This window comes from Haemorhous mexicanus, chromosome 28 (genome assembly GCF_027477595.1).
Source record: "Haemorhous mexicanus isolate bHaeMex1 chromosome 28, bHaeMex1.pri, whole genome shotgun sequence".
NCBI lineage: Eukaryota > Metazoa > Chordata > Aves > Passeriformes > Fringillidae > Haemorhous > Haemorhous mexicanus.
In genome coordinates this window covers 5,292,658-5,315,033 of record NC_082368.1, presented here as the reverse complement: position 1 = coordinate 5,315,033, position 22,376 = coordinate 5,292,658, and the positions used below count along the sequence as shown (strand labels likewise).

Genomic DNA, 22,376 nt, shown 5'->3' with positions numbered 1-22,376 from the left:
CTTTGGTGCGAGGGGCTGCAAACCTCAGGAGCCCCCCAGGAGGGAGGGGGTGAAGCGTTGGGGGGACAGACCTGTGAGGTGTCCTCTGGGTCCCCAAGGGCTCCTCTGGCACCGAGCTGTCCCCAGACCCACCCGTTTGAGGGGGGTCTGAGTGCCAGGGGGGAGCCAGGCACTGCTGGGGGCTCTGGGGTTGGGCTCGGGGTATTTGGGTTGGTGGGAGGAGCTGTTGGGGTGGGGTCCTCAGGTGGTTTGGGTGATTGGGTTGGGGTCCTCAGGTTCCTGGGGCCGTTTGGGCTGGGGGATTGCTTGGGGTGGAGTGTTTGGAGTTGGGGTGTTTGGGTTAGTGGGGTTTTGAGTAGGGGAGCTCGGCTGTTGGGGTTTGGGGAGGGGTGGTTTGGGGTTTTGGGGGTTTTTGGGGTTTTTGGGGTGTTTGGGTTCCTGGGCTGGGGGTCAGGACCCAGCTGTGGACTCAGGACCCCAAAGGAGGAGCTGGGGCCAGGCAGGGGGAGCGGGGCTGTGCCCCCCCCGCCCCCAGCGAGGGTCCCTCCAGCTGGAGCTCGGCCCAGTAGCAGCAGCAGCGATGCTCCAGCTCCAACTCTTCCTCCTCCTCCTCCTCCTCCTCCTCCTCCTCCTCCTCCTCCTCCTCCTCCTCCTCCTCCTCCTCCTCCTCCCCGGCCCCACGTCAGCACCTCCCTGCCCGCTCCTCCAGTTCATCCCAGTTCCCTGCCAGGGGACGGGAGCGGCCCGGCCGAGGAGGGGTTAACTCTTCCCTCACAGCCCGCCAGTGTCCCCTCGTCCCTTCCGTGTCCCCCCAGCCCCACGGAATCCCCCAGCCCCACCTGAGGGTTCCCCCAGCCCCACCCTTATCCCCTTATCAGCTCCCCATTCCTGACGGGGCGTCCCTGACCCCGGCAGTGTCCCCCGACCCCCGCAGTGTCCCCCGACCCCCGCAGTGTCCCCAGATCCCCGCAGTGTCCCCCCCTGTCCCTTCCCTGCTCCCCCATCCCCACAGCCCTCCCCATCTCCACGGAATTCCCGTTTCTCCTGGGGTCCCCTCGTCCTTTCCATGTCCCCCCCGTCCCCACGGTGTCCCCCCCGTCCCCGCCACGTCCCTTTGGCAGCGGGACTCGGCCGTCGTGGAAACAGAGGGGGGGGGAGGGGACTGGAAGGGGAGAATTGGGGAACTGGGCGTGGCGTGTCCGAGTGGGTGTGGCCTGAGGGGAGGGGGCGCGGCCACCCAACAAAAGGTTTTCAAAGCGATGAAATTGGGGCAAAGCCAGAGAACTTTAAAAGTCTTTCCTCACTCCGTCCCCCCAAAAAAAAAGAAAAAAAAAACCAAAAAAAACACCGGGCTCGTCCCTGGCCCTGCACACGTGTGAGGGGAAACTGAGGCACGGCGGGGCCGGGGGGGAGCCCACGGTGTCCCCGTGTCTCGGGCGGTGCCGGGGGGTCCCGCACAGCAGTGGGGAGCAGGGGGGGTGCCCCGGCCCGCGGGGAGCAGCCGTGTCCCCCCCTCCCCACGCGGGGACAGCGGCGGTGGCGCGGAGGGACCGGGCCCGTTCCGGCCGCTGCCTCCGCCCCCGGCGGGGCTGGGACGGCCGCATCCCCCCCCCGAAATGCGGGGCGGGCGCTGGATGCCCCTGGCGAGCACCCCGGCCCTGACACGTCCCCGGCGCAGCCTCCACGTCGGCAGCGGGAGGGGGGAGGGGGCTGGGGGGGGTGGGGGGTCCCCGCCTCGTGCCGGGCCCCACCATGCTCACCCCGGGGGCTTCGGAACGGGGAGCACCCCCCGAGGGGCCGGCAGGGCACCGGGCAGGGCTGGGGACAGCGCCGTTGGCAGGGCTGGCACTGCCACGCTGTGCCACCGGCAGGGCTGGGGACAGTGCCACCGGCAGGGCTGGGGACAGTGCCACCATCAGGGCTGGTACTGCCACGCTGTGCCCCTGGCAGGGCTGGGGACAGTGCCACTGGCAGGGCTGGGGACAGTGCCACCATCAGGGCTGGGGTGTGCCATGAGCAGGGCTGGGGACAGTGCCACCATCAGGGCTGGCACTGCCACGCTGTGCCACCGGCAGGGCTGGGGACAGTGCCACTGGCAGGGCTGGGGTGTGCCATGCTGCGCCCCCGGAAGGGCTGGGCTGTGGGCAGGGCTGGAGACAACCCACACTGTGCCACCAACAGGGCTGGGGACACTGTGCCATGGGACAGGACGGGGATGTGCCACACTGTGCCACAGGCAGGGCTGGCACGGGCCACTGGCAGTGCTTGGGGACACACCACGGGCAGCACCAGGGGGCTGCACCCCCAGACCACCGGCAGGACACACCGGGGGTGCTGGGCCTGACCTGTGAGGTCAGGGCCAGAGAGAGGAGGGTGCCCAGCCCTGCCCGTGGGCACAGCACATCCCGTGGGCACCATCAGGCACACATCCATCCATCCCTCCATCCATCATCCATCCATCCCTCCATCCATCCCTCCATCCACCCATCCATCCACCCATCCATCCATCCATCCATCCCTCCATCCATCCCTCCATCCATCCATCCATCCATCCATCCCTCCATCCATCCATCCCTCCATCCCTCCATCCCTCCATCCCTCCCTCCATCCCTCCATCCATCCCTCCATCCATCCATCCCTCCATCCATCCCTCCATCCATCCATCCATCCATCCCTCCATCCATCCCTCCATCCATCCATCCCTCCATCCCTCCATCCATCCATCCCTCCATCCCTCCATCCCTCCATCCCTCCCTCCATCCCTCCCTCCATCCCTCCATCCATCCCTCCACCCATCCATCCATCCATCCATCCATTCCTCCATCCATCCATCCATCCATCCATCCATCCATCCATCCATCCCTCCATCCATCATCCACCCATCCATCCATCATCCATCCATCCATCCATCCATCCCACCTGACTACTTTACACACCTTTTATTTATTTCTCCCCCATCCTTCTGCCCCTCCATCCCTTCTCCATCCCCACACGGGCTCGCCTGGGTGTAACCCCCGAGTGTGCCGAGGTGTGCCAGGTGTGCCACCCGCCTGTGTCACGCGTGTGCTCTCGGGGACAGTCCCCCAGGGCCACGCCCGACCCCACACGACGCCGCCATGGCCGCGGGGGCACCCTTCGCCCGTTCCGGTGCCGTTCCCGGTGCCGGTGGATCCCCGGCCGTCCCTCGGCCGGTGCCGGGTGGCCGCGCTGCCGGCGGTGTCCGGCTCCAGCCCCGCGGCCGGGAGCCAAATTCCTCCGCCTCCGCAGGAAGCCGTCGGCGCTGGCGGCGCAGCGGGGCCGGGCCCGGCCGGAGGGATGCCGGAGGGATGCCGGGGCGGAGGAGAGAAAGCAGGTCAGCCCCGAGCCGCCAGCGTCACCCTGGCAGCGTCAGCGGCGGCTCCTTCGAGGAAGCAGGGCGAGGATCCGGCCCGTGACGTCCCTCCGGCCCGGCCTGGCCGAGGCGCGCTCGCTCGAGGAACCCGCTCAGCCCCGGGGCCTGCGGAGCCCCAGACGGGGGGGTTTGCTCCCCACAGCCTGAGCGTGAGGAGGGGGCGTCTCCTGACGCGGGCTTGGCTCGGCCGTCGCTGTCCCGGGAGCCTCGAGGGTGGGATGAGAGAATGTTCGGCTCAAGCTGTGCCGGCGCTGTGTCCCCGGGATTTCCATCCCTGGGTGCTGCTCCCATCCCTGGGCGTCGTTCCCATCCCCAGGTACCGCTCCCGTCCCCAGATGCTGCTCCCACAGCCCTGCTGTCCCTCCAAGCCCGGGTGATGTCCCCATCCCTGGGTCCCGCTCCCTCTCCAGGCGCTGAGCTCACCCCGATCCCTGCTCCCATCCCTGGGTGCTGCTCCCACCCTCGGTACCAACCCGGCCGGGCCTGAATCCCCCTCCCATCCCCGCCTCCCTAAACCCTTCCCCCTCCCCGCGGTGGGATCGGGGGGTCCCTGCCCTTCTGCCGCGCTCCCTCCCTGCTGCCGGCGCTGCTCAAACACAAACACGGCTCAGTGGAAAATGTGAGCGGCCGATAACCGGGGCCGGCCCGGGGCCAACTGGAACAGCACGGGCTTGGCTGCGGCCCCGGCTGAGCCCGGGGCGGGCGGGGACCGGGGGAGCCGGCGGGGGGGACAGCTCGGGACTCCCTCGCACCTCGCTCCTCCCCGCCCCCGGCACCTCCCTGGCACCCGGCCCGGTCACAGGCACGGCACACGGCGGGAGAGGGGACACCGAGGTGCTCCGAGCCTGGTGGCACCTGGCCTCGGCCCAGCCCTGCCCTGCAGAGGGGCAGAGACCCCAGGGAGGGTGGCAGGATGGAAATGCCCGGGGATGGTGACAAGAGGGGAGGATGAGGTGCCCGGGGATGGTGACAAGAGGGGAGGATGAGGAGCCCGGGGATGGTGACAAGAGGAGAGGATGAGGTGCCCTGGGATGGTGACAAGAGGAGAGGATGAGGTGCCCGGGGATGGTGACAAGAAGAGAGGATGAGGAGCCCGGGGATGGTGACAAGAGGGGAGGATGAGGTGCCCAGGGATGGTGACAAGAGGGGAGCATGAGGTGCCCGGGGATGGTGGCACCTGGACAGCACAGAAATGCCCAGGGACAGTGGCACATGCACAGGACAGAGATGCCCGTGGGTGATGCTGGGTGGGCAGGATGGAGATGCTCAGGGATGGTGCTAGATGGGGAGGTTGGTGACACTCTGGGATGGTGACAGATGGGGACAGTTAAGATGCTCAGGGATGGTGACGTGTGGGCAGGACAGAGATGCCCTGGGAGGATGGAGATGCCCGGGAATTGTGCTGGGTGGAGGGATGGAGATGCCTGGGATGGTGGCACACGGGCAGGACAGAGACAGCCAGCGATGGTGGCACATGGCCGGGACAGAGACAGCCAGCGATGGTGGCACACGGGCAGGACGGAGACAGCCGGGGTGGTGGCACACGGGTGGATGGAGATGCCCGGGGATGGTGCCGGGCAGGGAGGGTGGAGGTGCCCAGGGACGGTGCTGATGGCGAGGACGGCGGTGCCAGCTGTGCAGGATGCAGATGCCCGGTGCCGGTGCCAGGTGGGGATGATGCAGGTGCCCGGGGCCGCTGCCAGGAGGGCACCGGGAGGTGCAAGCCCGGCCCCGCGGCCGGAGGTGTGTGGGCCGGGAGCAGCCGCGGCCGAGGAACCCGTTTGTTTCTCATTAGCGGCTCTTGGCAGGAGCTGTGGAAAAAATAGCTTCAAACAGGGAGCTGGAAGGGAAAAGGCTGGGCCGAGGGAGGGGAGAGGGGCCGCGGTGGGGAAGGGGGGCACGGGGCCAGGCGGGGGCGGGGAGGAGGCTGGGGGGACGGTGGCCCGGATGGGGTGTGGGGATGGGGACAAGGGGACACATGGTGTCCTCTCGGCAGCGTCGCGGTGGCCGAGGAGCTGCGGAGGGGGATCCGTGTGGGAATCTCGGCCGTGCCTGTGCCTGTGCACACTCGGACACGCTTGCACACGCGTGTGCGCGCAGGGCAGCGAGCACAGCGCGTGTGCGCGCACCCCGCGGCCCCAGCGGCCCTGGGGAGGGGACAGGGACACGCAGCCGGGCACCTCCCTCCGCACGGGGCATCCCGGCCCCCGCTCTCCCCGGGAAACCGAGGCACACCGGGAGCGCCCGCGGGGCCCCGGCCCCGCCCCGCCGCGGGGCTCCCGCCGCAGCCACCGCCGGTTCTCACGTTTTTTGGGGGCCCCGTCCCCGCGGGTTACGCAACCGCTCGGCCGAGGCAGCCCGGAGCGGGCGGGGAGCGCGGGGGGCCCGGGTCCTCCCTGCCTCGGACCACGGCGAGGATTCTGCGGTGACAGCGGCGCGTCCCACCCCGCGGTGGCTGCGCCCGGACGGCACCGGTGCCCGGCTGTCCCGCGGGTCCCCTCCCGGGACGCCGCCCTGGCCTGGGAAACGGGAGAGCGGCGAGCCGGGGTCACCTGGGGACACGGCTGGGGATGGCGCTGGTCCCTGCGCCGGGGCTGGTGGCACCGTGGCAGCCTTGGCAGCCGGGAGCGGGGTTGGCACAGCCGTCCCTGCAGGCACAGGGTCCGTGTGCCAGGGGATGGTGCGCGTGTGTGACCGTGTGTGTCCGTGTGTGTGCGCCCAGGTGTGCCCAGGTGTGTGCGCCCTCCGTTCCCGTTCCAGCACCCGCCTGGCATGGCGGATGTTTCTGCCTCCAGCTGGGATTTCATTCCCCGCGGCTGGTGTGGAATTAGGAGCCCGAAGGGAGCCCCGGGTACCCTCTCATGACCCGGGGGACACGAGGGGACACGAGGGGACACCCACCCAGCGCCCCGGGCTGGGCTCAGGGGGCAGCGCCCGGCCCCGGGGGGCGAAGGACCCCGTGTCCGGCAGCAGAGACCCCACAAACTCACTTCAGCCAGGACTGAGGGGGGGCTTGCCTGGTTGAGGGGGTCTCTGCCGCATCGGGAGGCCGATTCTGGGGGGTCCCCACCAGAGCACGGGAGGACATGTGGTGACAAATCCTCCGCTAAGCCCTTGAGCCAATTACGCGGCTGGAGCTGCCTGACCCGTGCGGCCAAGCCCCGGTGCCCCGGGCAGCCCTAAACCCCTTAGGGGGATGATCCTGCTTAGGGCATCCCACGGCCCGATCCCCGCAACCCTCCGCGGCTCCAACTCCCCCTCCCAAACCCTCCCCAGCCTTGTCCCCTCTGCCACCGCCTCCTCATCTGCTCTTGGGCCACTCACCCGCCTTGTCACCCTCTGCCCTGGAGGCCGGGGAAGAAGCGTAGGGCACCTCCGGACCACCCCTCGATCACCCCTGAATCACCCCGGGACCACCCCCGGACCACCCCCGGATCCCCCGTGGTTCACCCACCGGCTGTCCCCCCGGATCACCCCTGGTTCATTCCCGGATTGCCCCCGGATGGCCCCCGGGTCACCCCTGGTTCATTCCCCGGATCACCCACCAGCTCTCCCTCCGGATCACCCCCGAATCACCCCCGGATCGCCCCTCGCTCACCCCCCGCTGGCCCCGGCGCGGGGCTCAGGCGCTGATGGGATTTGGGAGCTTACGGAGCTGAGCCGGCGGCTCTTCACACCCGCGGGGGGACCCCGCTCCTTCGGCCTCGCCGCTGGCTCCTCGCCCTCCCCTCGGCCCTCGCACGACTCCCGGCAGGGCCAGGGGTCCCCTGTGCCACCCCGAGCGCCCGTTGTGTCACCCTGAGCACGCCCTGTGCCACCCGGGCCACCCCCTCATCCCCTCCAGTTCGGGGACAGCGCCCCTCAGCAAGGTGCCAGCACCCTTTGGCACTGTCCCAGCCTTTAAAAAGCTCCCAAAGTGGCCCAAATCACCCCAAAGCGCCCCACGGCGGGGTGCCCCGAGGGTCCCCCACCCAGGGCAAGGTCCGCGGTGGGGCAGGGAGGGTGCAAAGGGCGCGGGTGTGGGACGCTGGGCGCGGGCCGTGGGGTGGCCCCGGTCCAGAGTGCGGCGGTGGCACGGAGGGGACGCTGCAGCGCCAGGGGACACCGGGTTCGTTGGCGGGGGGCCATGCCCGGGAGGGGTCCCTGGGCACGGGGACGGGGGAATGGGGACATGGAGAAACCCTGGGAGCTCTGCGGGTGTGGGGACACGGCTGGGGGGGGAATGGGGGCAGACGGGGAGGGGGGACATGCCAGCCCCCAGCACGCACCTCTCGGTGTCCCCAGGGCCATGTTCTTCATCGTCGCCATCACCTTCATAGCCATCACCGTCCTTCTCCTCATCTTCCACATCCTCCGCCAGCTCTGCCAGGACCCCGTGCCCCCCCCCGCCTACAGGAGCCCGCAGGGCCCCGCTCCCGCCCCGTCCTACAGAGACCCCCAGGGCTCCGCGCCCCCCCCGCTGTCCCTGATGCCCACGCTGCCCAGTCTGCCCAGCGCGGCCATCCCCGCGGGGCTGGAGCCCCCGCCCTACAGCGAGGTGGGTCCCGCCCGGTGCGGGGCTGGGCTGAGCCCGGAATGGGCTGTGGGGTGATAGGATGTGGGGTGGGGGGTGATAGGATGTGGGGTGGGGGCTGCTGGGGCATGAGGTGGTGGGTGCTGGGCTGCCTTGCCCACAAAAGGGGACACCCTCTTTCCCTGAGGAACCCCCTGAGTGTGCCACATGCCCCTCCACGCTGACACTCCTCGCCCTCAGGTGACAGCCAAGCCCTTCCTGTACCCCCTGCCCGAGGGGCCGTGCCCCGAGTGTGGCCACAACCCCACAGCTCAGCCTCCCTTCGCCACCCGGAGCTAGAGGTGACCGCCTCCAAGGACAGCTGGTGACAACCTCCCCTTCACTCAGGGGGACATGGACCCTTCGGGACCACCCGGATGGCCCCGTTTCCCCAAGCCATCCCACGGAGAATTCCCCTATTTATTATATTTAAAAGTGTAAAGAATTCCGGACTCTGCTGGTGGGAGGGCAGGGCTGGGGAAGCTCGGGGAGTACAAAGGGAGAAGGGGGGAAAGTTTAAGGGGGTTCTGCATCCCCCATTTACCCCCAGCTGTGGGTGCTCCCTGTGCCCATCCCATCCCCACCCTCTCTCTGTCCCAGTCTCACCCCTATCCCCATTCCCATCCCATCCCTGTCCCCATCCCAATTCCAGTCCCTATCCCGTCCCTCTCCCACCCCCATCTCCATCCCCTCCCCAAAGACAGCTGCTGGCCGCTGGGACATCGGGGTTTATTGAGCTGGGAGCCACTCCCAGCCCGGGGCCATGCAGGACAGGTGTCCCCGAGGACAGGTGTCCCCGCCGTCCCCTCAGGCCGTGTGCCGGCCCTGGCGCCGCTTGATTTTCCTCTTGAGGAGCAGCAGGTCCAGGTAGAGCAGGCGGCCCAGGACGGCCGAGGCGCAGAGCAGCCCCCCGTGCACGGCCCCCGCCAGCCCGCAGGAGAACACGTCCTGCCCTGAGGACAGCCACCGTGGGACAGGGACACCCCGGGGGACACACGGCCACCCCCGGGGCGGGACAGAGCCACCACCATGGGGGATGCGGCCACCACCCACCGCAGGGACACCCTGGGGACACCATCCAGAGCGTAAAGCCGGTCACGGGGACAGCAGGACATGACGTGGGGACACAGCCCCTCACCTGTCAGGTAGAGGTTCCTCACGGGCGTGTCGGGTCTCAGGGCGGCCACCGCGGCGGGGCTGAAGCGGCGCAGGTCGTGCTCGGTGCCGTACATCTCCCCCCTGGCCGCCCCCAGGTAGTGCTGGTTGCTCAGCGGCGACGCCGCCTCCACGAACTCCACCTGCGCGGGACGGGGGGGGTCACGGCGTGCCAGGGAGCACCGAGGCCACGGGTGGACCCCCCGGCCCTGTGGGACACCCCACCTTGTCGCGCAGGTGCGGGAAGCGGAGCAGGGCCCTGTCCAGCAGCCGCTGGGCGATGTCCATCTTGTACCGCTGGTAGTCGGGGCCGCGGTGGCGGGGGCGGCTCCCTGCCCACTCCTCGAACCACTCGTAGCGTGCCATGGTCAGGATGGTCATGCAGGACCTGCCTGCGGGACAGGGGACAGCCGGTGACACCCCGTGGGGGTGGCGGTGGCAGCGCCCACCCCGTGCCGAGGGGATTGAGGAGCCTCCGAGCCCGCGGAGGGGAGCTGGGGGGACGCGGGAGCCCCCCCGGAGGGTACCTGGGTGCCGCTGCTCGTACGTGGGGTCCTTGGCGGCGGGGAAGGTGATGAACATCATGGCCAGGTTCTCGGGGACCTCGTCGCGGCTCAGGGCGGCGTACCTGGTCATCCTGCGGGAGCAGAGGGCTGGGATGTCCCCCGTGCCCCCCACCCACCCGCCGTGCCACCCCCCCGGCGGTGCCAGACCCCTCACATGGCATCCAGGTCGTTGTGGGGGTAGATCCAGAAGTTGGTGGGGGGCAGGCCCAGCTCGGCCGCGCTGCCCCGCAGCCCCACGAACACCAGGAAGGAGCCCATGCCCGGCCGCACCGTGGCCAGGAGGGAGCGGACACCTGCGGGGACACGGCGGTGACACCTGAGCCTGGGCAGGGGACACGGCGGTGGCACCTGACCGTGTCTGTGCAGGGGGCATGGGGCTGGCACCTCACCCTGCCCGGACAGGGACAGGGGGATGGCACCTGACCCTGCCCGTGCAGGGACACTAGGGTGGCACCTGACCCTGCCCGTGCAGGGACACGGGGGTGGCACCTGACCCTGCCCGTGCAGGGACACTCGGGTGCCAGCAACGATGAGGGTCTGGGCATGCTGGGGACACCAGGGGTGCTGGGGACACTGAGCACGCGAGTCCACGGGGACACGAGCGCCACATTACCGGGGTGGCTGCGGACGTGGGGGGGCAGCAGCTTCCCGAAGGTGTTGAAGATCCCGGCGTCGGAGATGACGAGGGGGGCGCGGATCTCCAGCTCCTCCTCACCGGGCCCTGCCCGCACCGCCACCCCTGGGGACCGCGGCGGGGTCAGGGGACACGCGGGGCGCTGTCACCGCCTCCCCATCCCTCGGGGGACCGCGGCGGGGTCAGAGGACAGGCGGCCACCGCGTCCCCGTCCCTCGGGGGGTCCCGGCGCTCACCCAGGGCGGTGCCGGCGGCGCTGACGAGCACGCGCGTGACGGGGGCGCGCACGAGCACGGCCCCCCCCGCGCGCTCGATGACGGGCACGGCGTGGAAGGCGACCTCGCTGGCCCCCCCCCGCGGGTACCAGGCCCCGCGCTGGTAGTGGTGAACCATCAGCGCGTTCACCAGGAAGCTCGAGTCCCGCGGGGCCGTGCCTGCGGCGACAGGGGGGACACGGACACGGCTGGGGCAGCCCACCCGTGTCGCGACAGGGCGGTCCTCACCGCGGTGTCGCCCTCCCTTATTGCGACACAGCCCTCCCCTGTCACCACGGTGCCTTCCCCTACCGCGACACATCCTTCTACTCATCCACTATCACGACACGGCCCTCCCGCAGTGTCACGTGGCCTCTCTGTATCGCGACACGGCCCTTCCTGCCGCGACACAGCCGCCCCCATCCCAACACGGCACTGCCCATATCGTGATGGTGCCAACTCCTGTCGTGACACAACCCCCGCCACTGCACCGCCCTCCTCCTCCAGCTGGTGTCCTCCCTGTCACGACAGCCCCTCGCTATCGCGACGGCCCCTGACCGTAGAAGAGGTAGCCGAAGAGGGCGCGCAGGTCGGGGTTGGAGGTGAGCCGGGCCGCGGCCTGGCTGTGGCTGGTGGTGGCCATGCGGAACACGGGGGACAGGCGGGGCAGGAGGCCCGAGCGGAGCAGGACGGTGACGAGCCAGCGCGGGGACAGCTTCAGCAGGGCCAGCAGCGCCGCGTGCCGCGAGGCCACCTGCGGGACAGCCACAGTGCCACCGCCACCACCCACAGCAGCTGGGGACAACCTGTGTGACATCACCATGTGCCACCAGCAACGCTGCCCTGCCTGGCCATCACCGCGTCCCCAGGACTGTCACTGCTGTGGCCTCAGGGCCACCCGTGGCTCAGCAGCTGTCCCCACATCATCCACGCCCTCATTATCCCCAGAACTTGTCCCTACCGTGCCCATCACCCGTGTCCCCTGTGTGTCCCCTCTGTGCCCACTGCTTTTGTCCCCACCACCACTGTCACTTGTGTCCCCACTGTTCCCACAGCCCCTTCCCCACCACAAGCACCCCAACGTCCCCACCAGTGCCACCATCCCAAGCTGACCCCTCCTTGGGGACATGCCACCCCTGCGGGGAGTGACCCCAGGGCCACACCTTGGAGAGCCTCATGAACTCCCTGATGGCCTCCTTGTCAGCGGGGAACTGCTCCTCCAGCGCGGTGACAAAGGCCACCTTGCCCGAGCGCAGCAGGTAGCGCCGGGACCCCAGGGTCACCTCGTCGTAGGGGTCGGGCAGGCGGTGCCAGCAGAGCTGCCCGTCTGTCACCTGGTCCAGGGCCACCCGCAGGAGGCTCCCCTCATGCAGCTGCCCCACGTAGTGGATGCCTGTGGCGTGGGGACAGGGGACAGGGTGGGGGACGGCGGGGACAGCGCATGGACACGCGGCGGGAGCAGCCCTGGAGGGCAGGGTTTGGCTTTGCCTGGTGTGGCACTGAGGGGCAGGGGTGGGACATGGACGTGGCAGGGACAGGGCAGGGACAGGGCAGGGACACCAGGGATAGGGCAGGGACACGAGGGACAGGGCAGGGACACCAGGGACAGGGCAGGGACAGGGCAGGGACACCAGGGATAGGGCAGGGACAGGGCAGGGACAGGAGACAGACAGCAGGGACAGGGCAGGGACATGGCAGGGATAGGGGCAGGGACACCAGGGATGCAACAGGGAGAGGACAAGGACAGGGACATGGCAGGGACAGGATAGGGATAGGGCAGGGACATGTCATGGATATGACAGGGACATGGCATGGACAGGGCAGGGACACCAGGGCAGGGACAGGACAGGGACACCAGGGACAGGGCAGGGACATGGCAGGGACAGGGCAGGGACACCAGGGACAGGGCAGGGACATGGTACCCACTGGAGCTCGCAGCAGGTTCACAGAGGGGCCACAGGGATGGGGAGTGACAGGGGGTGACAGGAGGTGACAGGGGGTGACAAGGGTGTCCTCACCCACGTCGAACTCGATGCCATGCTGCTGGAAGGTGTGGCAGCACCCCCCGGCCTGGTCGTGCTGCTCCAGCACCAGCACCCTCCTGCCCGCCTTGGCCAGGGTGGCGGCCACCGCCAGGCCCCCCACGCCACTGCCGATGACCACAGCGTCCAGCTGGCCTGGCACGCGCCGGGCACTGAACCCTGCACACACACACACACGTGTGACAGTGACCTCCAGGGGACACCGAGCTCTGCACAGCCAGCACTGCACGGGACCCACGGACACAGGGACACACGGACAGCGCTCACCCTGCTTCAGGACCCTGTCCCGGGCGCGCTGGTCGGTCACCAGTGGCCGTGGTGGCTCCAGGGGTGGCCCTGCAAAGGGGTTGCCAGACGGGGCCAGCAGCCGATGGGCCACCCGGGCCAGGGCCAGCATGGCCAGGGCCACCGGCAGCAGCAGCAGCAGCAGCATGGGCCACATGGCTGTCACTGCGTGTGGCTGTGTACGGACACGGCAGGGACACGCACGGACACGGCAGGGACACGCACGGCACAGACACGGCAGGGACACGACAGGGACACACACGGGCACACACGGGCACGGCAGGGACACGCACGGACACGGCAGGGACACGGCAGGGACACACACGGACAGGGCAGGGACACAGCAGGGACACACACAGACACAGCAGGGACAGAGAACGGATGCTCACAGACACGGCAGGGACACACACGGCACAGACACGGCAGGGACACGGCAGGGACAGGGCAGGGACACACACAGACAGGGCAGGGACACGGCAGGGACACGGCAGGGACACGGCCCAGCCCGGCGCGTGCGGCCCCAGCCCTTATAGGCACGGCAGCTTAGGGACACGGGGATTATGGCCCGGCCAACGCAGCGGCTTTAGGGACAGCGCTGCTTAAAGACACAGAGCTCCCAGACAGGACATCCACGGACAGGACACAGCACCCACGGATGGGGCACCCATGGACAGGGCACTGCATGGACAGGGCACCCATAGACGTGGCACCCATGGACAGGGCAGGGACTCTAGGGCACCACACGTCACCCCATGGCCATGGCAACCTGTGACACCCCATGGCCATGGCACCCCATGGCACCCTGTGACATCCAATGACACCCTATGGCCATGGCACCCTGTGGCACCGTGTGACATCCAATGACACCCCATGGCACCCTGTGACACCCTGTGACAGCCAATGGCACCCCATGGCCATGGCACCCCATGGCATCCTGTGACACCCTGTGACATCCAATGGCACCTGTGACATCCAATGACACCCTATGGCCATGGCACCCTGTGGCACCGTGTGACATCCAATGACACCCCATGGCACCCTGTGACACCCTGTGACAGCCAATGGCACCCCATGGCCATGGCACCCCATGGCATCCTGTGACACCCTGTGACATCCAATGGCACCCTGTGACATCCAATGACACCCCATGGCCATGGCACCCTGTGGCACCGTGTGACATCCAATGACACCCCATGGCACCCTGTGACACCCTGTGACAGCCAATGTCACCCCATGGCCACGGCAGCCCGTGGGAGGTGCCCACGCGTGTGCACGAGGTGGGGACGTGCGTGTCACCTCAGGGCGCTGCTCACACAAACACGGGCACACCCACGCTTGTGCAAGGGAGCCAAAACCCCCTTGGCACGCCCACACCCCCTGCGAACCCCCTTGCACACCCCCCACGCCCCCTTGCACGCCCACCGCCCCCCCCCCCGGTGCCTGCAGCTCTGCTGACCCCTCCCGGCAGCACCAAGGAAGGGCCCGGTGCGTGTGCAAGGTGACACGCGTGTGACACGCTCACCGCACCCCCCCAGCCCTCCCAGCGCCCTCCCAGCCCCAGACTGGTGGGAAATGGAGATCTGCAGATAAAAAACCATCAGCGCCACGTGGGGCAGGGCTGGCGGTGAGGCGGCAGGTGTGACACAGGTGACACAGGTGACACAGGTGACACAGGTGACGCCAGCCCCCCCTCGCGGTCACCACAAGGGACAAACCCATTTTTCTCTCCTTTAATAAAACTGACAGCAAAGTACCAAAAAGGAGTGAACGGCGGCAGGGACTGGAGGGGACACGGGGCAGGAGGGACACGGGGGCACACCCGCACCCACCGTGTCCCTGTCCCTTGGGGACACGCCCTGTCACCACCCCAGACCCTCCGCAGAGAGTCCCCAGCCACAGCCCCCCACTGGGTTAATTACAAGGTTAATTACAAGGGCAGTTAAAGGTTAATTAAGGGTTAATTACAGGGCACGGGAAGGGGGTTATTGCTACCTGGGAAGGGGTGACAGGGGACACGAGGGACAGCGAGGGACCCCCACCCTGGTAAGGGGGGAAGGGGGTCCTCAAGGGGGGGTTGTGGCCTGGGGGACAGGGAGGGGACCCCCCCCCAAACCCCGCACCCCCCATCCCCAATCCGGGGGTCCCCACCCGGGACAGGGGGGCTTCCCCAGGTTCTGGCAGTGACTCAGCTGTGGGGGGGCTGTGCCCCCCATGGGACCCCACGGCCGCTTCTGCCCCTCCCCAGATTTGGGGCAGACCAGGGGGGACAGAGGGGTCGGGCTCGGCCTGGGGGGGCTCTGCAGAGAACCCCCCCTGCCCCCCATGGGGGTGAGCACGGCGAGCTCATCGTGAGACACAGCCCCCCGCAGCCCCCCAGCCCTCCCGGGTGGGTCGGGGGGGTTGAGAGGGGGGTTCGGGGGTCCCTAATAGACCCAGGTGACGGGGACCCACTGGGGCTGCACGCGCAGGTGCTCCATGGCCTCCCGCAGCCGCCCGAAGGTGCGCTCCAGGTCGTCGTTGGTCAGGCTCAGGTCGAAGTAGTGCCCGTAGCCGCGCTGGATGCGGCTGCTCTCCTCCACCGTGCGCTGGGCGTCCGCCTCCTGCACCCCAAAACCTGCCTCAGTTTCCCCATCACCCCCTGGGATGGTGAGGAACACCCAACTGCCACCTGTGTGTCCTCCTCCTGTCCCCCAAATCTGCCTCAGTTTCCCCATCACCCCCCGGGATGGTGAGGAACACCCATTGCAACCTGTGTGTCCACCTCCTGCCCCCCAAATCTGCCTCAGTTTCCCCATCAGCCCCCGGGATGGTGGAGAACACCCATTGTAACCTGTGTGTCCTCCTCCTGCCTCAGTTTCCCCATCATCCCCCGGGATGGTGAAGAACACCCACTGCCACCTGTGTGTCCTCCTCCTGTCCCCCAAACCTGCCTCAGTTTCCCCATCACCCCCTGGGATGGTGGGGAACACCCACTGCAACCTGTGTGTCCTCCTCCTGCCCCATAAACCTGCCTCAGTTTCCCCATCACCCCTCGGGATGGTAGAGAACACCCATTGCGACCTGTGTGCCCTCCTCCTGCCTCAGTCTCCCCATCAGCCCCCGGCATGGTGGAGAACACCCATTGCAACCTGTGTGTCCACCTCCTGCCCCCCAAATCTGCCTCAGTTTCCCCCTCACCCCTCGGGATGGCGGAGAACACCCACTGCGACCTGTGTGTCCTCCTCCTGTTCCCTAAACCTGCCTCAGTTTCCCCATCAGCCCCCGGGATGGTGGAGAACACCCACTGCGACCTGTGTGTCCTCCTCCTGTTCCCTAAACCTGCCTCAGTTTCCCCATCACCCCCCGGGATGGTGGGGAACACCCAACTGCAACCTGTGTGTCCTCCTCCTGCCCCCCAAACCTGCCTCAGTTTCCCCACCACCCCCGGGATGGTGGAGAACACCCACTGCGACCTGTGTGTCCTCCTCCTGCCTCAGTTTCCCCGTCAGCCCCCGGGATGGTGGGGGACACCTACTGCGACCTGTATGTCCTCCTCCGGCCCCCCAAACCTGCCTCAGTTTCCCCACCACCCCCCCCGGGATGGTGGAGAACGACCACTGCAACCTGTGTGTCCTCCTCCTGCCCCCAAAACCTGCCTCAGTTTCCCCACCACCCCCCCGGGATGGCGGGGGACACCCACTGAGTCCTCCTCCTGCCCCCCAAACCTGCCTCAGTTTCCCCACCACCCCCCCGGGATGGCGGGGGACACCCACTGAGTCCTCCTCCTGCCCCCCAAACCTGCCTCAGTTTCCCCGGCTGCCCCGGCCCCTCACCGTGAGCTGTTTGGTGGCCACGCCGCTCTCCAGGGCCGCCCTGTTCATGGCTCGCAGCCTCTCGGGCCCGGGGGCTTCGATGAACACCACGTAGGGCACGAACTCCGCCGTCCTCAGCACCTTCACGGCCTGGCCGTGGGGACAGCGCTCAGCCCCGCGCCCGGGGGGGCCGGCTGTCGCTGTCGCCGTCCCCTGGCCGTGTCCCCCACCTGCGGGTTCACGTCCAGGATGCACATCTTGCCCGCGTCCACCACGGCGCGGATGGAGTCGATCCTGGTGCCGTACAGGTTCCCCTCGTACTCGCCGTGCTCCAGGTACCGGCCCGCCTTGATGTCCGCCTCCATCTCGCCCCGCGACACGAAGCGGTAGCCCTGCCCGTCCCGCTCGCTCTCCTTCGGCTTCCGGGACGTGTCTGCCGCGGGGGGACACGAGTGACACCCGCCCGCCCCGGGGTCCCGTCCGGGAACCGTCACAGGGACAGGGATGGCAGCGGGGCGGGGACAGGAATGCTGGCAGGGGACAGGGATGGCAGGGGCGGGAATGCTGGCAGGGACAGGGACGCTGGCAGGGGACAGGGATGAGCACAGGGGACAGGGACGATGATGGGGCAGAAGGGTGGTGACAGGGGACAGCGATGCTCCGGGGACAGGGATGAGCACAGGGGACAGGGACGATGATGACCGCAGGGGACAGCGACGCTCCGGGGACAGGGGTGGTGCCGGGGGGGACAGGGACACTCACAGGGGATGGTGGTGCCGTAGCGCGCCTGGTCAGACATGATCAGCTTGTTCTTGAGGCTGCGGCGCCCCACGCCCTGAGCCCCGATCAGCACCAGCGTTTTCCGGCGGAACGGCGGCATCCGCGCCACCTCCTCGTAGATCAGCAACTCGTGCCGGTCGAACTCTGGGACAGGGACAGGGCTGGCACCCCTCCTGGGGACCCCAGGGCACCCTTGTCCCAGCGGGTGCCACCACCGCTTCCCCGGGGGAGTGCCCTGGGACACTCACCGGCGTTCTTCGTAGTCAGGTACATCATCCTCTTCTTCCTCTTCCCGCTGAGGCTGCCACACAGGGCCCCTGCCAGGGCAAGGGGCTGGCTGAGCTGGGGACAGGGACGGGGACAGGGACAGCACCCTGACACGGGGACAAGGGGCACGGCAGCTGGGATCTCCCGCAGGGGCAGTGCCACGGGGACATCACCCTGAGAATCGGGGACTCCTGCGGGACAGTGCCGAGGGGACAGGGCCCTGGGGCGACGGGGACATTGTCACAGGGAGCAGGGGACCCGCCGTGCTCCCCCTCGGGAGGTGGCCCTTCCATCCCCCGCCCCGCCAAGCCGTGTCCCCCGCGGCCGGGCCGGTGTCCCCGTACCTGACGAGGGAGCCACCTCCCCGTCCCGCTTGACGAAAGCCTTGCGCTTCTCCTCCAGCAGCTGGCTGGGCACCAGCCCCGCACTGCCACCCTCCACGTGGCACGCCTGGGGACACGGAGCCACGCATGGGGACCCCCCAGCCCCACGGGGACCCCCCCGGGAGTCCAGAAACCCTTCTGACCTCAGGGAACCCCCCCCAGCTCCGGGGACCCCCCCCAAGTTCCACAAGGACCCTCCCCATTTCCAGGGACTCTCAGCCCCAAATCCCGATAGGGACACGCATCCCAAGCTCCAGGAAATCCCCTAATTTCCAAGGTCTCTGTGTCCACACAGGAACCCTCCCCTGCTCCAGGGATCCCCCCAATTCCCCAGTAGCCCCCCCAGCTCCAGGGACACCCCCCGAGCTCCAGGGACCCCCCGACTTCACAGGAATTCTCCCAGGCACACCCCAAGCCCACAGGGACCCCTCGATCTCCCCCAGAACCCCCTCAGGATGGGGTCAAGGTGCCACCACCCCCCAGGCCACCCCTCCAGGGCCCCCCTGACCTGCCACCAGTTGGGGTCATCCTGGTTGACGATCTGCAGCAGGTCCCCGGCCATGAACTTGAGCCCGGCCTCCTTGCAGGGGATGAGGCTGTCGGTGGCCGGGTCGTAGTCGAAGTGACACTTGACAAACACCTGGGGACAGGCGGATCAGCGGGGGGGGGACCCCCGCACGCCCGGGATGCCCCCTCCGCCCCGCGGGGGGACACGAAGGACCCGTGTCACACGCAGCCACGTGCGTGTACCCTACTAGGAGCCCCCCGCGCCGGGGTGCGCCCCCCGTGCCCGCCGCAGCCAGGCCCGCACGGCCCCCGCGCACACGCACAGGGCTCCGGCCGCCGCCGCCGCGCCCCACGCGACCACCACGGCGACCCCCAGGCACAGCCCCAGGGCCAGCGACAGGCACACGAGGGTGCCCAGCGCCGCCAGCGCCGCGCCCGCGATGGCGCACATGGGGACGTGCGGGAACACACGGCCGTGTGGCACACGGGGCTCCGCGCCGGCGGCAGCGGGACAGCGCGGGGACAGCGTGGGGACAGCGCGGGGACAGCGCTGCTTTGTCCCTCGGAGACGAGGGTGGCTGGCACTGGCGGGGAGGAGCAGCACAGGGCACCCTTTGCCAGCTGGCACCCAAGTCCTGTGCGGGGACGGGGACAGGGAAGGGACAACCCGAGCCCGGCAGAGAGGGCACGGGGGGGGGACACGGGGGTCCCACCAGCCCAGGGGCACAGGGCACGGACAGGGGGACAACACGAGGTTGAAAACACGGGACAGGGGGAGCTGTGAGCAGGATGGTGGGTGCGGGATGCAGGTGGGATGCAGGTGGGATGCAGGTGGGATGCAGGTGGGATGAGGGGCGGATGCAGGTGGAATTTGGGGAGGGATGCGGGTGGGATGCAGGTGGGATGAGGGGCGGATGCGGGTGGGATGCAGGGCGGGATGTGGGGCGGTACCTGGCGGGGCGGGTGGGGCTCCTGGTAGCTGGGCAGGATCTTGAGCACGACGCTGCCGCTGGCGTGGCGCAGGCTGTCCTGCAGCGCCCGCGGGTCGCTGCCCACCTCTCGCCCGTTCACCTCGCGGATCACGTCCCCCACGTGCAGCAGCCCCTGCTGCGCCACCATCCCCCCGTGCAGGATGCGGGCGATCACCAGCTCCCCCCGCTCCACCCGGAACGTCACCCCCTGAGGGGACAGCCCCGCTCAGCCCCCAGCAGGAACACACCCGTGACACCCGCCCAGCACCCAACGGACACCCCGCTACGGCCCCAGCACCCTAAAACGCTCCCAGTCACCCTAAAAAGCCACCCGGCGCCTCGCAATGCCCACGGCACCCCAAAACGCCCCATCACCCCACAACGCTGCCAATGTCCCCAAGGCCCCAACACTCTCCAGCACCCCGAAATCTCCCAGCACCCTAAAATGTCCCACCATCACCTCCCGGCGCCCCTGCAGCACCCCCTTCCCCCCAAGGTGCCACCCCGGCCGGGCTCACCAGGTTCTCCCCGGCTGCCTTGCGGATGCCCACCATGCGCACGGCGTCGGGGGGCACGGGCTGCGACCCCAGCGAGGCCTCCGGGCCGGGGCTGCTCGGGGGGGGGTCGTAACTCTTGGCAGCCACCGAGTCGTGGGTCTCCAGCAGCGACTGGGACACGCGGGGCCGGGGCGTCACCGCTGTGTCCCACACGCCTGGCACACGCGTGTGTCACACGCCTTGTGGCGCGGGACAGAGGGTCCCGCTCGTGTCCCACGCACCTGGAAGTGCGGTTCCCGCAGGATCCGGGCCAGCTCCGCCGCCGCTCCCTGCGCCTCGGGCCGCGCCAGGCGCCCGATGTCCCGCAGGATCTCCTGCACCAGCGCCAGGTTGTCCCCGCGCACCGCCTCCAGCTTCCGCTCCTCCAGCCGCTCGTGCGCCTGGCGACACCGGGGACACCCCCGGGGACGGGCGGGTGAGGGCCGAGACCCCCGAGTGCCGGGGGCATTCGGGACTCCCGGGGCGATTCGGGATCTTCAGCGGTTGAGGGGATAGGGGACGCCCCCCACTGTGGGACAGGGTGTCCCCAAGGACCCCTGGGGCTGATTAGGGACCCCGGGATGCATGAGGGACCTCTGGGGGGGCCGAGAGGACGGCAGAGCTGTTCGGGACCCCCAAGGCCAGGGAGTTTAGGGACCCCCAAGGCCAGGGGTAATTGGGGATCTGGGGGTGCTGGGGGGGATTAGGGACCCCTGGGTGACACACGCACGCACACAGAACCCGTGCACACGCACACACACACGGGGGGCACCCCCGCACGTCCCGGGGGTGCCGAGGGTGGGGGGACCCGCGCCCCCCGCGCCGCCGTACCTTGGCCAGGGAGCGGACGATGGGGCTCTCCATGATGCCGCGGAGGAAGATGAGGTCAAGGTCCGCCACCCCCGGGGTCCCCGGGAGCCCCATCAGGTTGTCCAGGACCTGCTGCATGGCTGGAGGGGGGCACAGGGACACGGAGAGGGGGGAGGAGCAGCGCCGTGGGTGAAAGTGCAGGCGGGGGTGCTCGTGTCCCCCCCATTCCTGTCACAGGCACCCCTGTCCCGTCGTTCCCCCCCCCATTACGGGGACAAGTGTCGGGGTCCGCTGGCAGTGCAGAAATGCCCCCCCCTCCTTCAGCCGGAGGGACAAGGGGATGGAACCCCCCCCCCCCAAATTATCACCGTGCAGTCAAAAGCCTCCCGGAGCACAGAGTAACGGGGGGGGCTTCAAGGGGGGGGGCAATGGAAGGGGGAGGGGGGCAATGGGGGTACGATGAGATGGGAGGGCGATGCAATTGAGGGGGGGCCGCATCCGGGGCCGCGGGGGCGGGAGCGGCTGCGCGGCTGCGCTGCAATGGCGGGGGACGATGGCGATGCAGCCGGGGGGGCGCGGGGGTGGGGGGCATGCATCACCCCCCCTCCCCATCGAGGGGGGGGTCACAGCACCACCCCAACCCCAACCCCATCTCCCTCCATCTGTCTCATTCCCCACAGCATCCCTACCCCGCGCCGCCCCCCGAGCGGCCTCACCCCCCTGCGGGGCTGCGCCCCCGGCCCCTCCCAGCCCCCCGTACCTGGGGGTGCCGGGGGGGCGCGGGCGGGGGCCGGGCCGGGCGGCGGGGACCCGGGGCCGGGGCGGCTCATGGCTGCGGGGCCGGGCTCCCCCGCCCCAGATCCGGGTACCGCCGCCCCCCCCGCAACCCCCCGGCCCCGCGTGGGGCCCCCACCCGCGCCGGCCCCGCGCCCCACGCCTTGCACACGCGTGTGCACCGGGCACGCTCCGGCCGCTTTGCACACCCGGCGGTGGGGAGGGGGCGGAGGGGGACGGGGGGGGCAGCGGCGTGAGCTCACACGCGCGGGCACGGCTCGTGCACGCGCATCTCCCGCGTGTGCACACGCACGCGTGCAAACCACCTGAGCGCGTTCACGCGCGTGTGCGGACCCACGCACCACCACCAGCCCCCCCCCGCCACCAAACACCGCCGCGCACCCGCACGGCGCACACGCGTGTGCGCGCCCTCGCCGACACGCGCGCCCCCGCGCTCGCGCGCCCCCGCGCGCACCTACGCGCCTCCCCACGCGCGCTCCCGCTCGCGTGCAAACCCACGGGCGCGCTCCCCGCGGCCCCCGCCCCTCCCGTGCTCTCCCCCCCGCCCCTTGCCCGCTCACCCGCGCTTGCACACCCGTGCTTGCACACCCACCCCGCTCGCGGGTGGGACCCCCCCGCGGCGTGGGGAGGGGGACGGCGGGGGCTCGGCCCCTTTAA

The 22,376-nt window shown here is 69.4% G+C and overlaps 2 protein-coding genes across 2 annotated transcripts; both read right to left on the bottom strand.

Annotated features, from left to right (window-relative positions):
- Nucleotides 1-8,705: 8,705 nt before the first annotated feature.
- Nucleotides 8,706-13,036, bottom strand: LOC132339084 (all-trans-retinol 13,14-reductase-like). The gene is made up of 11 exons (XM_059869125.1): nucleotides 12,862-13,036; nucleotides 12,571-12,753; nucleotides 11,716-11,945; nucleotides 11,111-11,306; nucleotides 10,535-10,732; nucleotides 10,278-10,403; nucleotides 9,819-9,957; nucleotides 9,626-9,735; nucleotides 9,324-9,490; nucleotides 9,082-9,241; nucleotides 8,706-8,896 (listed from the first exon to the last, which is right to left on the bottom strand). Exons 1-11 carry the CDS (start codon nucleotides 13,034-13,036, stop codon nucleotides 8,751-8,753), a joined length of 1,830 nt encoding a protein of 609 aa, XP_059725108.1. The 3' UTR covers nucleotides 8,706-8,750.
- Nucleotides 13,037-14,593: 1,557 nt separating this feature from the next.
- On the bottom strand, nucleotides 14,594-22,328 carry MPP2 (MAGUK p55 scaffold protein 2). Its single transcript, XM_059869525.1, has 12 exons — nucleotides 22,280-22,328; nucleotides 20,946-21,064; nucleotides 20,357-20,515; nucleotides 20,097-20,246; nucleotides 19,559-19,786; nucleotides 18,609-18,740; nucleotides 18,062-18,167; nucleotides 17,699-17,767; nucleotides 17,433-17,594; nucleotides 16,901-17,103; nucleotides 16,692-16,820; nucleotides 14,594-15,479 (listed from the first exon to the last, which is right to left on the bottom strand). Exons 2-12 carry the CDS (start codon nucleotides 21,060-21,062, stop codon nucleotides 15,303-15,305), a joined length of 1,632 nt encoding a protein of 543 aa, XP_059725508.1. The 5' UTR covers nucleotides 21,063-21,064; nucleotides 22,280-22,328; the 3' UTR covers nucleotides 14,594-15,302.
- Nucleotides 22,329-22,376: the final 48 nt, after the last annotated feature.